The sequence below is a fragment of the Engraulis encrasicolus genome, chromosome 20 (assembly GCF_034702125.1).
Source record: "Engraulis encrasicolus isolate BLACKSEA-1 chromosome 20, IST_EnEncr_1.0, whole genome shotgun sequence".
NCBI lineage: Eukaryota > Metazoa > Chordata > Actinopteri > Clupeiformes > Engraulidae > Engraulis > Engraulis encrasicolus.
In genome coordinates, this window is record NC_085876.1 from 44,390,745 (window position 1) to 44,405,744 (window position 15,000).

General features: G+C 44.9%; 1 protein-coding gene across 1 annotated transcript in view; it reads left to right on the forward strand.

The window, feature by feature from the left end:
- The window catches only part of eif3eb (eukaryotic translation initiation factor 3, subunit E, b), a 56,467-nt gene that overhangs the window by 12,684 nt on the left and 28,783 nt on the right, over positions 1–15,000 (forward strand). The window contains exon 8 of the mRNA XM_063185989.1: positions 9,254–9,380. Coding sequence (XP_063042059.1) covers positions 9,254–9,380 — 127 coding nt within the window. The remainder of the gene's footprint in view (positions 1–9,253; positions 9,381–15,000) is intronic.

The following is a 15,000-nucleotide window of genomic DNA, read 5'->3' on the forward strand; positions in this document are numbered from 1 at the left end:
CACACACACACACACGCGCGCGCACACGCACACGCGCACACGCACGCACACACACACCTCTGCTCTGTTATACATGCACATGCATGTGCTCACACTCTTACCTGTGGATGGTGGGCATTACAAAGGTAGAGCCCCTGGGCTGATGAGACATACGCACGCACGCACGCACGCACGCACGCACGCACGCACGCACGCACACACCTCTGCTCTGTTATACATGCACATGCATGTGCTCACACTCTTACCTGTGGATGGTGGGTATTACAAAGGTAGAGCCCCTGGGCTGATGAAATCTCCCCTGCTAAGGCAAAGCTCTTGAAGCCTCTCCTCTCCCCACAGGCAGCCAGAGGGGTAGCCGCAGGGGGATCGGAGGGGTGCTCCCAAAATAACGATCAAGGAATTCAGTAGGATTTGGAAGGTGCTGCCAAGCACTTGAAGGCGTAACTAGGTGTAATGATTAGTGGTTTTTTTGTGTCTTTTTTTTAAGTTTACAGATGTGTTGGGAAAACTCATCAATCTTGAAAGTGAAGTCAGACTAGATCAACAGATGCTGGAATATGAGGTAACAGCAGCCAGTTTAGAGGTCAATAACTTGGATCCTAGATCATAGTAATAACAGCCAGACTGAATTAGCAGATCCCAGAAGATATCAGGAGCAATCTGGGGCAAGCTGGAAGCTCGGAGGAGACACAACTTTAGGATTTGAGACAGCAGGTGAACCTCCAAACCCATTGACGCCTAAGCAAAAATGCTGCTGAATGCCGAAGCCCTTTTTAAGAAAAGTTGACCTCAGTCTATAAAAACCTAAATATCTCAGCTTCTGAAGCACATAAAAACAGGCAACAAGTTGCATTTAAACAGTAAGACCCTCATCTTGCATTAGAATGTGTTCATGCAGCTCTAACATACCAAGATTTTGAATAAAATTGTCTTAAATCTCATGAGCCTGAATGTTGCGTCATGCAGCTCCAGGCGCCAGGGCCAATGTTGCGCAATGCAACATCCAGCATCAATGGCTTAACAGAATAGATTCTGAGGGTTTATCCTCCCATCAGAATAAAGCCATAGCTAACGTGCCCAGCTAAAGAAAGAAACTCTGCTTTCTGAAGGCCTGCCCTGGAAGTGGGGGTTTCAGTTGTGGTTGTGGTTGGGGTTAATGGCAGAGGTGAACAAGATGGATTTAGGGAGTAAAGTTCTGGCCAGATATTCCTTCTTCATTCAGTGATTCCAACAGTGATTTCATGAATAGGGCAGCTGCTAGAAATCCACAGGACCGCAAATACATCTATTAACCATAAAAGTCACGTAGCAAAGAGAGATATCCTCCGCGCTCCTGCACTTCACAATCTGGTGCGTCTCGGGAAAGGACTTGGTAAATGCAGGGGAAGAAAGGAGTCACCGGAGCATCTTCAGATGTGGAAAGTAACTTGTTTTATTGGGCAAGCGCCAAGACTAACGTTTCGACCGAAACGTTCGGTCGAAACGTTAGTCTTGGGGCTTGCCCAATAAAACAAGTTATTTTCCACATCTGAAGATGCTCCGGTGACTCCTTTCTTCCCAACCATAAAAGTCACTTTTGTCCCCGACCCCCTCCCTCAAGTACCTCCGCGACACCCCTAGGGGTCTCTCGGCCCCCAGGTTGGGAATTTCTGTCTGATGGAGAGGAATGTTTTTTTTTTAAAAACCTTTTAAAGATATTTTTGGGCTTTTTATGCCTTTATTGTGACAGGACAGTTACAGAGGGACAGGAAATGACTGGGGATATAGAGAAGGCAAGGAAGGTTCGGCAAATGACCTTGGCCAGAATTGAACATGAGTCGCCGGCGTAGTAACCCAGTGCCCTAACGTCAGGCCACGGGCAGGGCCTGATGGAGAGTAATCTGAATGTTTGCTTCGCCTCTTCGCTCGGCCCGCTTCATGTGGAGTGCAGGGTACTCTACTCTGCTCTGCTCCTTGTCCTTGCCTCGCCTCGCCTCGCCTCGCCTCTGACAGCTGTGTGGGTAGTTTTTTTAATCATAGAAGTCCTGTTTGTCCACAACCTCCTCCTTAGTACCTCCGTGACCCCCCCTCCCAGGGGTCTCGGTCCCCCAGTTTGGGAGTTACTGTCTGATGGAGAGTAATCTGAATGTTTGCTTCGCCTCTTCGCTCTGCCCGCTTCATGTGGAGTGCTGGCCGCTCTGCTCTGCTCTCCTCTGTTCTTCTCCTCTCCTCTCCTCTCCTCTCATCCTCCTCTCCTCCCCTCCACCCTTTTCTCCTCTCCTCTCCTCTCCTATCCTCTCCTTTCCTCTCCTTTCCTCTCCTTTCCTCTCCTCTCCTATCCTCTCCTCTCCTCTCCTCTCCTCTCCACTCCACTCCTTTCCCCTCCTCTCATCTCCTCTCCTCTCCTCTCCTCTCCCCTCACCTCCTCTCTCCTGTCCTGTCCTCACCTCACCTCTGCTCTGACAGCTGTGTGGGTAGTGTGACCATGATGGGAGTGATTCAGTCAGTGCCCTGGCGAAAGGCGAGGAGGGTATTTGTATGACTGATTCAGTGCCTTGGTGAAGGGCAAGGAGGGTATTTGTATGTAGTTGAGTTCTTGGATATACAACATTCACAAAACCTCCAACGTTTTCAAGGATTTCAAGATTCCAAGGGAGAAAAGTTTGAATTTCTTGCTGAAGGTTTGGAGCCCATCATGTTTATTGACAGGTCTACGCGATAGACCAATCATGCCATGTCAATGAGTGATTCACTGCCCTGGCGGAAGGCACACCTGGTATTTGTATGAAAGCTTGAAATCCTTGAATATGTTTTGGATTTTTTAATGTCCTGTATTTTCAAGGTTTGTTGGGGGGGAAAGTTTGAATTTCTTACTGAAGGTCTTTGACCTAGCCTGTTTATTGAGGGTCCTACACGATGGATTAATTATGGCATGGTCGTGACGTGAGTGTTTCAGTGCCCTAGCCAAAAGAGCTTCAGGGGTTGAGTGGGGGCGTAGAGTCTCCATCCCCAAACAGTGAGGGCACATTCAGGCCCACTGAGAACTGTGCCGGTGCCCTAGAGCCATTGCACATGAGACGAAACGCCTAAGAAGATGTCCATAGACATGAATCAGACTTATCTTTGTTATATGTGCACTGTAGTATATATTCCAACTTTTTTTTTTGGTCTTTTCCAATCATAAGCCAGAATTCTGATTCCACTCCAGTTATTATTTGTAATTCTGTCGGTCCAGTTCAGTTATGATCTGTGATTCTGCTTGTGGTGTCTGAGGGAGGCGAATGTAAATCAGCTCTGCTGCAGTGCCCACTTCATTGAGACTGGTCGCATGGTACTCCACGCTAGGGCTGCACGATATTACAGAAATATGCCATACACGATAACATAACTGTATACTGCGATATCGATATTACTCGCGATATTTAATACTGACATACAGTGCCCTCCATAATTATTGGCACCCCTGGTTGAGATGTGTTTTTTAGCTTCCAATTATTTTATTTTTTTTCTAAATAATATGGAACCTTAATGGAAAAAAAGAGAAAAATCCAACCTTCAATACAAGTGCATTTATTCAGTGGGGAAAAAATCCCACATAAAGAAATAATTATTTGACATCAAATAATGTGTGTCACAATTATTAGCACCCCTGGTGTTAATATTTTGTACAACCCCCTTTTGCCAACAAAACAGCACCTAATCTTCTCCTATAATGTTTCACAAGATGGGAAAAGACAGAAAGAGGGATCTTCAGCCATTCCTCTTTGCAGAATCTCTCTAAATCATCCAGAGACCTGGGTCCTCTCCTCTGTACTCTCCTCTTCAGCTCACCCCACAGGTTCTCAATGGGGTTGAGGTCAGGGGACTGAGATGGCCATGGGAGGAGCTTGATTTTGTGTCTGGTGAACCATTTCTGTGTAGATGTGGCCATATGTTTATGTTTATGTTGTCTTGCTGAAAGACCCAGTGACGACCCAGCTTCAGCTTTCGGGCAGAGGGCAACAGATTTTGATTTAAAATGTCCTGGTATTTCAAAGCATTCATGATGCCATGCACCCTAACAAGGTTCCCAGGGCCTTTGGAAGCGAAACAGCCCCACAGCATCACTGACCCACCCCCATACTTCACAGTGGGTATGAGGTGCTTTTCAGCATGCGCATCTTTCGTGGTACGCCAGACCCACTTAGAGTGTTTGTTGCCAAAAAGCTCAATCTTGGTCTCATCTGACCAAAGCAGACGGTCCCAGTTGAAGCCCCAATACCGCTTGGCGAACTCCAGACGCTTGCGTTTATGATTGTGAGTGAGGAAAGGTTTTCTCCGTGCATGCCTCCCAAACAGCTTGTTGGCGTGTAGACAGCGCCTGATGGTTGATTTGGAGACTTTGTGACCCCAGGATGCTACCATGTGTTGTAATTCTGTAACAGTGAGCTTTGGAGATCTTTTGATTTCTCTTACCATCCTCCTCACTGTGCGTGGTGGCAAAATAAACTTTGGTCCTCGTCCAGGCTTGTTTACCACTGTTCCAGTTGTTTTGAACTTCTTAATTATTCCTCTCACAGTGGATATGGGCAGCTGCAGTTGAGTGGCAATCTTCTTGTAGCCTCTGCCTGACCTGTGAAGGTCGACGCACATCTGCCTCACTTGTATGCTGTGTTCCTTTGTCTTTCCCATGTTTAAGAGTGGATAAGAGAAATGGCCTCGGTTGTCAACGTCATATTTATATACCCCAGGGAAACAGGAAGTGATTAATTACTAATTAAATGTTCCTACATACTCTGGTAAACTTTGTAAACTACTGTAGAAATGACAGAAATGATTCAATTATATTTATTTCCTGGGAATTGTTAAGGGTGCCAATAATTGTGGAACAGGTGATTTAATGAAAAATAATTATTTTTCAGTCAGGGATTTTTTTTATTTTCTTACAATTCATTTGAGTTGAAGGCTACATTTTCCTACAATTTTCAGTGTGACAGTATTCTTCTGCAATAAACACTGAATTTATTTTAAGGCTTTTAACACATCTCAACCAGGGGTGCCAATAATTATGGAGGGCACTGTATATTTTCCCTCTCTACGTGACATTCTACACTTTATCATGGGTAAAACAATTGAGAGCAATGCTTTATTGCCAACGTTATTTTTTATTAGGAAAAAACATGGCTAATACACAGCATTAACTTAAAATGTCAACATTTATAATGCATTTTTTAACTTTCTCACCAAATTTCCTGTTATTAAAATTTTTAAACTGTTTGCAATACGTGCACCACTTCTGCGATGCGTGTATCACAAGCCGTGATATCGCGATATCGATACATTTTCGATATATCGTGCAGCCCTAGTCCACACTCCACTCCACTCTGCTCTGCTCTGCTTGCCTCTGGCAGCCCATGTGGGCAGAGTTGCCATGCTCTCTCTGCTGTGCCGGATTAACGCACAGGCTAGATATGGCTGCAACCTAGGGTCCCCCACCTACCAGGGGGCCCCTGATTGGCCAAATGTGAAAAATTACAGAATTATGACAAGATGTAATATTGAAAATGTATCTGTTGTGTTCAGTACAGTTGGTAGACATGTTATCCTTAATTCCTAACTCATAGTTTCGACACTGTCTATGTAAAATTGTCAGGAAATTGGCCTTCTGGGGGGCCCACAGAAACCCGTAGCCTAGGGGCCCCAGGCCATCTCAATCCGGCCCTGTGTCTCTGCCATGCCAGAGGAGAGGGGTTGACAGAGAGGCTGCCCCTGGCTACAGCAGCGCCACCAGAGACACTTGAATTAAGTTAGGCCTGGATTATGAGGGTTGGTTGTTGAGAGCAGGGAATCTGTCGGGGGACAAAGCGGTCAGTTGTCCCGGGCACAGGGAGAGAGAGAGATGGGGGTGGGGCGGTCCACAGAATTGGACCCTCATTAGATTGCATGTATTGAATGGGGGGGGGCTTTCAGATGACCTTCTCCCGGACCCAGTCAAAGCTGTCAGCAGCCCTGGGTGGTGGGAGGACAGCACACTTGAAAAGTCAAGCTGGGCAGCCAGCTGAAGAGGCTATGCCTCAGGCCAAGTGCGCTCTCCAAAAACCAAATCAATATTAATATTTTTAAAGAATGTTGAAAAAGATAGGTATGAACACTGCTGATAAGCTCCAAAAAACGTTATTATTTAAAATTAAGCAACGTTTCAATCACCCTGGATTTTCATCAGGCATTCAACTGTCTGACTTTTTTTGTCTGGCACCTGCAACAAGTGTTTTTGGATGTGCGCACCCTACCCAAAACTACTATGATGCTCATGGGCAGAGCACAGGCCTTTTGTCATTCTGCTTCACGTGTCTGAAGGAGGCAACTATTCCTAAAAGGAGTTCTGCTACTCTGCCCACTAGATGAGCAATACCCTCCCTGCCTCCAGTCTTCTCTGCCTCACTGTACTGTGCCCACTAAGCTAACACTCACACTGCTTCGAAAAGGCAGCAGTTTTATGCGAAGTGCAGTATCATGCTAAACGCACCCTAGTCAGGGTTTCTAGCTAGCACAAACTTGCGTTGCTGCATTTTGTCTGTGTTTATTTTTTACTCAGTCTGAGGAAGGGCCAGGGTGGCCCGAAACGGCACGCAAATAAAAATGGATGAAATGGGAGCTCATCGGTGTGCGGTTCATCTTTTTCCTTCATGTAGTTACTGCAGTTTGCCTTTGCAGGGCAGTGTTCTGGTTCCCCCCTCAGGTCGAGCTTTTCAATTAAGTGCCGCTCGGTGGGCTGTCGCTCTTCCCCCCGTTGTGAGTCGCATACAGGCCTACGAAATGCCATATTAAGGATCAAAGGCAGATTGGAAAAGCACCCTCCAGCTACTGCCATTTGCAACTGTGGTGGACACACACACACACACACACACACACACACGCCATTCTCATTCCATATATGTGTGTGACTAGAGGGACTATGTGGTCCTACACGCGTGCAACTCTTCTTAATCTGTTTGTTCCGGCTGCTTCTTCTTTGGTGTTTTTGCACTTATAGCTTATAGCTGCAAAACAATTAGCGACTCCTAGCAATGTGTTCGGTGAAATTACATATGGTGCTGCAAACAGGTTCCTTTGAAAGCAAAGGTGGAGGCATAAAATTAACATTTCATTACGCGAAAAATTAACCTTGTTAATGGCCATGGCTTTTGTGTGTCATTTGTTGTACTTTTTAATTTCAGACCTATTGCTCTACATACAGATGTTCTTGTGTAAACGTGTTTCTGAGCAGGGGATGGTCTTTGAAGTGTTTTTCCAAGAGTGGGAAGTAGGCCTTTAGCTACGTATACACACATCGCTGCTATTTACTAGCTTCTCGCTTGCTCGTCTTCCAATTGTTTACTCGCTTACTCGCCTTGCTCGAAGTTCAAATATTTTCAACTTGGGATCCGCCCACATCGCATCGCTGGTACAGTACTCGCCTGCTAGTCTCGCTGGAACACATTTATATTCTATTGACTTCATTCACTGAGCGAGTAACTATCAGCGACGTGTGTGAGCCTAGCTTTTGAGTATCGTTGCTGTAAATGTGCTGTGTTGTGGGTTGTACTCCTGGCTGTAAATTGACGCCAGCTGGATGTGAAAATTCTGTTTGGCTGGTTGAAGAGGGAACTTAAAATTTAACATCCATTAGCCAAATTGGCTAGAGATTAAAAAAAAGAAAAAATAAGCGTCATTTAAGCGTCTCTGAGTGTTTTTTTTATATGTAGTGTATGTGCATATTTTTAAATTTTATTTATATTTTATTTTGAGAGGACCGTGATGACATGACAGGAAGCGAGTGGGGAGAGAGAGATGGGGAAGGGATGGCAAAGCACCCGGGCCGGGAATCAAACCGTGGTCAGTCGTGTAGCAGATGCATAGTATATAAAGTAATGGGTTATTATTATTCGGCATTTGTCAGTGTATTTTCTGTTGTCATTGCCCATACACATGACTGTCTTCTGTGGATGCAAACACATTTTACACTATATTATAATTCATTATAATAGTCTTGTTGATGTTTTTCTCTGCCCTTCAGTGTTCTTTCTTTCATGGTGAATGACATGTTTATTCGCTACTTCTAAAGACCAACTCTCTTCGTTAACAGTACATTGAAAGCACATGAAGTCCTCAGTCTATCTATTGATTAGTCGTCGTTGTCTATCCATCAAATTAGTGAACATCTTTGCTTCCCCCCCCCCTTCACACTTCAGCTTATGCCTTCTCCATCTGTCTTCCTTCTGAACACATTGCTTGCGTGGGCGGGTGATTTGTGGTGGTGGTGTTGTCATGGCCACAAGTGTGATCGAGGGCTAAGTGCAGCTATATCTCGCCACTGTGTGAGGGCTGGCCAATGGAAATTGCTTTCTCAAGTTCTTCAGTTTCTTTCTTCTCTTCCTGTCAGCCTTGACCTCATCGTGGGGAGATTGGAAGGTTGCAAAATGAGGATGGCCTCTGACCCGTTCCCTGATGCTCACGCTTGAGTTTTTCTTTTATTTCAGACGTGTAAATCGAAGAAAAACTGAAGTGTGATTTAAACAGTTAGACACATGTAATATATAATGGACATTATACATACTGTATGTCCCTGATACTTTTCTGGCAGATTCTGAGGGAAATGAATAGTGAAAAAGCATCATGATTGTGTTGATGCGCATACAGTCGTAGCTTCTGCGCCTGCATGGCTATTCTGGATCGCATTAAACCTTTTCCATCACTTCTGTAGCAATTCAACCCCAAAACCATATGCTCAGAGCAAATTAATTTACTGTAACAAATCCGGTCTGGAAGTGATATAACTATTTTTCCATCACATGTGACGCAATAAGTTCTAGATCTGCATCACATTAAAGCGAATCATCTCGTTGATGGGAAAAGTGTCCTTCTGCATGGCACCTTAACTCCACACATGCTGCTTCCAGGGACTGGAACCAATGCAATGTAATTTGGAAGATGGCTCATTGGAATCCTGAGCTAGACAGAGCAATGTGGGTGGCACCTGACCCCAATGTGCTCGACACACTCCTCTGTACATGTGCATACACACGCACACACACACACACACGCGCACACGCACACACACACGATAATGTAATATTTGTGCTTTTCCTTTAAGTCTCTGGTGCTGTGTTTGTGTGCATGTCGTCTGTTTTTTTTGTACAGGTTGAATGTGTGACATTGCTGCTGCAACATGAATTTCCCCCTTGTGGGGATAAGAAAGAGCATTCTTCCTTCCTGCCTTCCTTCCTCACTTCCTTAATGTCCTGTGCCCCCTCAGGTACCTGAATGCCATCCAGACCATGTGCCCGCACATTCTGCGCTACCTCACCACTGCCGTCATCACCAACAAGGACGTACGCAAGCGCCGGCAGGTGCTCAAGGACCTCGTCAAGGTCATTCAACAGGTGGGTTTGAGGTCAATGACCCGTTCAAGGTCATTCATAGGGGTGGAAATCACACCCTTCATTTTGATTCGATATTGATATTATTATTTTTTTAGGCCATCAATTTGATTAATTTCGATACTTAAGAATGCTCCATGATTCGATTAGTTTCTATTCAAATCAATGGTTCATACTTTTTATTTTTTACTTATGTGTGAAATGTTAAAGAAAACGACAAGCTGAAATATCATTTGAGGGGCATCTTTATTATGGTCCGTATTACTATTACTCATACCTGCCGACCATTACGCATTTTGTGTAGCAGATACGGATTTTGACATCAAACTACGGCGCTGTCACTTCAAAATACGGGAAAAACCAATAGCAAAGTGTTTTCACGGGCCCTTATATATTATATTTCTCTGTAGACTTGCAACCAGCCAGAGCCGTAGATATGGCTCTGCTTGCAACTCTCGCACTGGCCTTTCCATTGGTCAGCAACGTGTGGGGGGGAAATATTGACCAATCAGAGCGCTGGTTTAGGGGTCTTCATTTGTTGTCGCTCCGCTCGAGTCCAGGTATCAGCTGCAGATAGAAAGTTTGTTCGAAGACACACAAGCAGAGAGACTACTCCTATAATCTCTGACACAAGTGTCCTCCTCCTGTCATCATATATTATCCATCTTGGTGCTGTCGCTGTAGTTTTACAAGTGAGCACCGTCAAAATCACCGTTTCAAAGGTAAATGGGCTTTGAGAAAGGTAGCCTCAATGGGAATAGTGAATTGCGTCCAGTTGCTAAGTCCGTAAACTTGTGCAAATAAATAAAGCTCGAGGTCTGTCGTCCTGAACATAATGGTTCACCCAATGTTTCGCCGTATTTGACGGCAATATGTTGGTACTTTTTTTGATATTGGACCGAAACGAGATTACTTCCGAATGAGAAAATGTGGTCGACTGCTGACTATTCCTGCGCTATAAATTAGCAGATTAGCAGCAAACTAAATTCGGTTTCCCTTTGCGTCGGGTCATTTTAGCTGGGGAAAATAAAGCGATAGTTCCTAACGGTTGTGCTCGGAGGACATCCGTAATCTACCATGACACCGTATAAAGACATAGGAATACTGGAGTCGTGGCCCATTCTGTGAACAGGTGTAACAGGTATTGTGCGTCATACCAAAATATGCATGACTCCACGACTAGAACTATCCGTAATCACGTATGGCAATCTATTAATAAAATATATTATCCTGTCATCATGTATGTGCAGAACACTGGACAATAGCCAACTCATGACGGCAAATGAGGGTAGATAGGCCAATATGTAGAGAACTATATGAGACTAGATAAATGGTAGAGCCACATGACGTGTAGGCTACTGAATGGATGCAAGTGTGATTTTGATGTTAGCCCCCAAGGTAATAATATTAACCTGATATTATCCTAGCCTAGATAACACCTGTCTTTATCTTTTTATCTACAATCTGCTGATACTTCTTCACAGTAGGTGACAACATCACCATTTATTAATATTGGGGGAAATGATGTAAGAATCATTGCAATTCAACTTTTTGTTCATAAATATCACCGAAATGCATCTGTATTATATAATCAAATGATAAATTTCCCTACATATACCTTCTACAGCCAAAAAATAATAAGCAAATGCTTCAATTTCATACTCGATTCCAGCTCCTTAACACCCCCCCCCCAAGTGACCAAATGCTCTGTTTAGCTGGTACATAGGATAACTTACTAGCCAGACTGCTGGTATGTTTGACTTGTAAGATTAACAGCCATATTGGCTGGTGATCAATAAAGTTAACTTAGAGGCCTGAATTCCAGCACACTATACTATAGCATTTTATTGGTGTCATGGTGTGAAAGAAAAAAAACATCTTCCATGAAAGTTTAATAATGTATGGTATTTCAAAGTACTGTGAAGAGCAAGATAATCTGGTGAAATTGCCAGATAAACGGGATGTTAGGCTAAAATGCATTAAAATGCAGGACATTGCATCTAAGAAAAGCTATTTTTTCCTGGGAGAGGACCCCTACTCCCCCTGCCTGAATGAAGTGTCCCATATTTTCCCCCTTGACATTTGGCAACCCAAGGTGTGCAAAACAAAGTAGCCTCTCAGAGATGGGCCCGCCGGCGGCCCATGGTATCGCGCTGCGTTGACCACATTTTCTCACTTGTAGGTATTTGTTGCGCCGTGAATTGCCGCGCCGCGATAAATTGCTACTCAAAAAAAAAATTCAAGGTTGGCAGGTATGATTACTGCATGAGCAAAATAAAATGCCTCACAAAATGAGTACATCAAGTTGCAGGTGTAAGGCAGGAAACCCTGATCAATACTAAAAGTTCAGAAAAAATAGCACACTCAATACTGTCCTTTTCCCCCCTCTTTTTTTATTTCTTGGAGAAACTCGAGTTCACACCATGAAATAAAAAAGAGGAACAGAACATTATTCAGTGTGCAGTGTTTCCTGAACTTTAAGTATTGACTCAGGTCAATTGGGTCATTCAGCAGTGGGTTTGGTTTCAAGGCCAAGACAAGACAAGTTAACAGAATTTGTACATTATGGTGCATTTCTGTATTAGGCAGTTCACTGTGCTTTAAGAAAGCAAATGCATCAAATCCTACAAAGTAAATTAGAAACGAAGAGAGGAAGAGGAAGATAAGCACCTGAGAGCTATGACACCTGAGGGCAGCTTTGCCCAAATTAGGAGCATCATTCACCAGGTGGGACTGAGCAAGGCACATAACCCCACATTACTCTGTAACTGTATCCCATACCCTGCACCTAAATAACTTTTAGTCAGTTTGGATAAAAACCCCTAAAGGCGATCATACACTGTGCGTTATTTTCAGTCGTGGATATTAAGCTCCTTCTCACACTGCACAAGGGAATTTAACGATTTAAAAGTTCACATCTCACGACTCACGTCCTCACACTATACGAGCCGACAGTCGGATGCGAGCAGAATGCTCCCACTGTGCGACACGACAGGCATGTTTCCCGGGTCTGCAGAGGAGGGAACATGCGCACCTGAGGTGGAGATGAGGACGCGCTCAAGAGCGAATCGCGCTGCCCTATCAATTTGTGCATGTGTAGTGTCAAATCGGGTCGTAGCACTGCTTTAACTGTGCGATTTACTCACGAGGGACGACCAGGATTTCAAAGCGTTTTGATTGTCTTGCGACCTTGCACGATCGCGAGGTGGCATCGCTTGTCCTTACCCCATGTACACTACACAATGCGAAACACACGATTGAGCAAGAAATCGGCCCGAGTGCAAAATCGGGGCAAAAGTCGCACAGTGTAAACCTGCCTTAAGTTTAATGTAATGTTTACCCCAGACTAATGGTGAGTGGTGTTCAAGTTCAAGTTCAAGTTCAAGTTCAAGTACTTTTATTTGTCACATACATGGTAATTGTAGTGAAATGATGATGGGGTCATCAGCTCTGCATCTTAAAAATAAAAAAAATTAAAGAAGTAAAGTAAAAAATGAAATAAAAGGTGAGAAATAAGTTAAAGAAAAATAACAAAGAAAATTATTATTTAAAAAAGTCTCTGTTCAGCAGTCGCACTGCCTGGGGGTAAAAACTTTTCCTCATTCTTTCAGTTCTGGCCTGAATGGTTCTGAGTCGTCTGCAGGACTTAAGTAGGGTGAACATGTAAGAGTTGGGGTGTGAGACATCCTGCATAATCTTCCTTGCCCTGGCTCCCACTCTCTTAGTGTAAAGGCCTAAGAGTCCTGGAAGGTTGGCTTTGATAGTGCGCTCTGCAGAGCGCACCACTCTCTGTAGGTCCTTCTGTTGTTGTTGTGTGCAGCTTCCAAACCAGGCTGTAAAACAGCCTGTTAACACACTTTCCACCGCTGATGAATAGAAGGTGGTCAGGATGGGAGTGGAGACCTTAAACTTCCTCAGTAGGCGGAGAAAGTACAGCCGCTGCCTGGATTTTGCTGTCAGGTGTTGAGTGTGTTGTGACCAGGAGAGGTCCTCAGTCAGGTGTACTCCCAGGTACTTGTAATTTGAGACCCTCTCCACAGGCTCCCCGCTGATGGTAAGTGGCGTGTATGCCCTGCTCTGCACCTTCCTGAAGTCCACTACCATTTCTTTCGTCTTGCTGACGTTCAGGGCCAGGTTGTTGGACTGACACCACAGTGCTAGGTCATCCACCTCATTCAGGTAGGCTGTCTCGTTGTTGTTTGAGATGAGACCCAGCACCACGGTGTCGTCAGCGAACTTAAAGATGGAATTTGAGCTGCTGGTGGTTGTACAGTCATGCGTGTAGATGTTATAGAGCAGTGGGCTCAAAACACAACCCTGGGGCGAGCCAATGTTGAGGGTCAGCTGACTTGAAGTTCGCTTTGCCCAAATTAGGAGCATCATTCACCAGCAAGGCACATAACCCCACATTACTCCAGGGACTCTATCCCATACCCTGCACCTAAATAACCTTTAGTCAGTTTGGATGAAAAACCCTAAGTGTAATGTGACAGTAGGGACACATAGGAGGCGAAGCGAAGAGAGGCGAAATCCAACCGTCATCAGGTCGTCGCGGCGAATCAAATGGAACGGAACAGTTATGTTGTTGATTTGATTGGGCCGCGGCAGGCGAATTCGCTCCTCATTTGCATAACATTAAACTTTCTTTAATAATTTCACTTCGCTTCGCCCCTGTTCGCTTGCTTTCGCTTGCCTTCGCCTGCCTTCGCCTCTCATAGGAATGAATGGCAAAGTTCGCAAATTCGTGTGTATGTGTCCCTACCGTAATGTTTTCCCCAGACTGATGGTGAATGGTGTTGGTTTTATACGCCTTAGCTATTACCTTAATCCTTCAGCTCATCCTGCGTATATTTTCACCTGAAGGATAAGTCTTAATTATTTATACATTTATTTAGAAGTTGTTTACTTAAGGTCAAAACGGAGTATTAAAAATGCATGTTGCGGATTTGTTTCCAACCTGGGTTTGTGTTGTGGACCAGGAACCCCCTGCAGGGCTTACTAAGCCTTTGCTGACGTGTGTGTCTGTGTGTGTGTGTGTGTGTGTGTGTGTGCGCGCGCGCGCGCGTGTGTGTCTTTGTGTCTGTGTCTGTCTGTGTGTGTGTGTGCGCGTGTGTGTGTGCGCGCGTGTGTGTTTGTGTGTGCACGTGTCTGTGTGTGCGTGTGCGTGTGTGTGTGTGCGTTTGTGTGTCCGCGTGTGTGCGCGCGTGCCTGTGCGTGTGCGTGTGCGTGTGCGTGTGTGTGAGTGCGCGTGCGTGCGTGCGTGTGTGCGTGTCCCAAAATCGGGGAGGGTGGATCTGTGGCAGATGCTGAAAAAAGCGACTAAATTGCAGGCAGTGCACTCTTCAACCTTGCAGTTGTACCATCATTGTTTATTTACTGCGATCAAACGCTGGGGGAAAGGATAAGAGAGTTGGTGGTAGATGACATGCGCATTGTGTCTGCTGCACTCAACAGAGCTAGAAATAAGTCCCCTATCTCCTCTCCTCTCCTCTCCTCTCCTCTCCTCTCCTCTCCTCTCCTCTCCTCTTCTCTCCTCTACACTCTTCTCCTCTCCTCTCCTCTACTCTACTCTACTCGATTCATCTACTCTCCTTTCTCCTCTCCTCTCCTCTCCTCTCCTCTC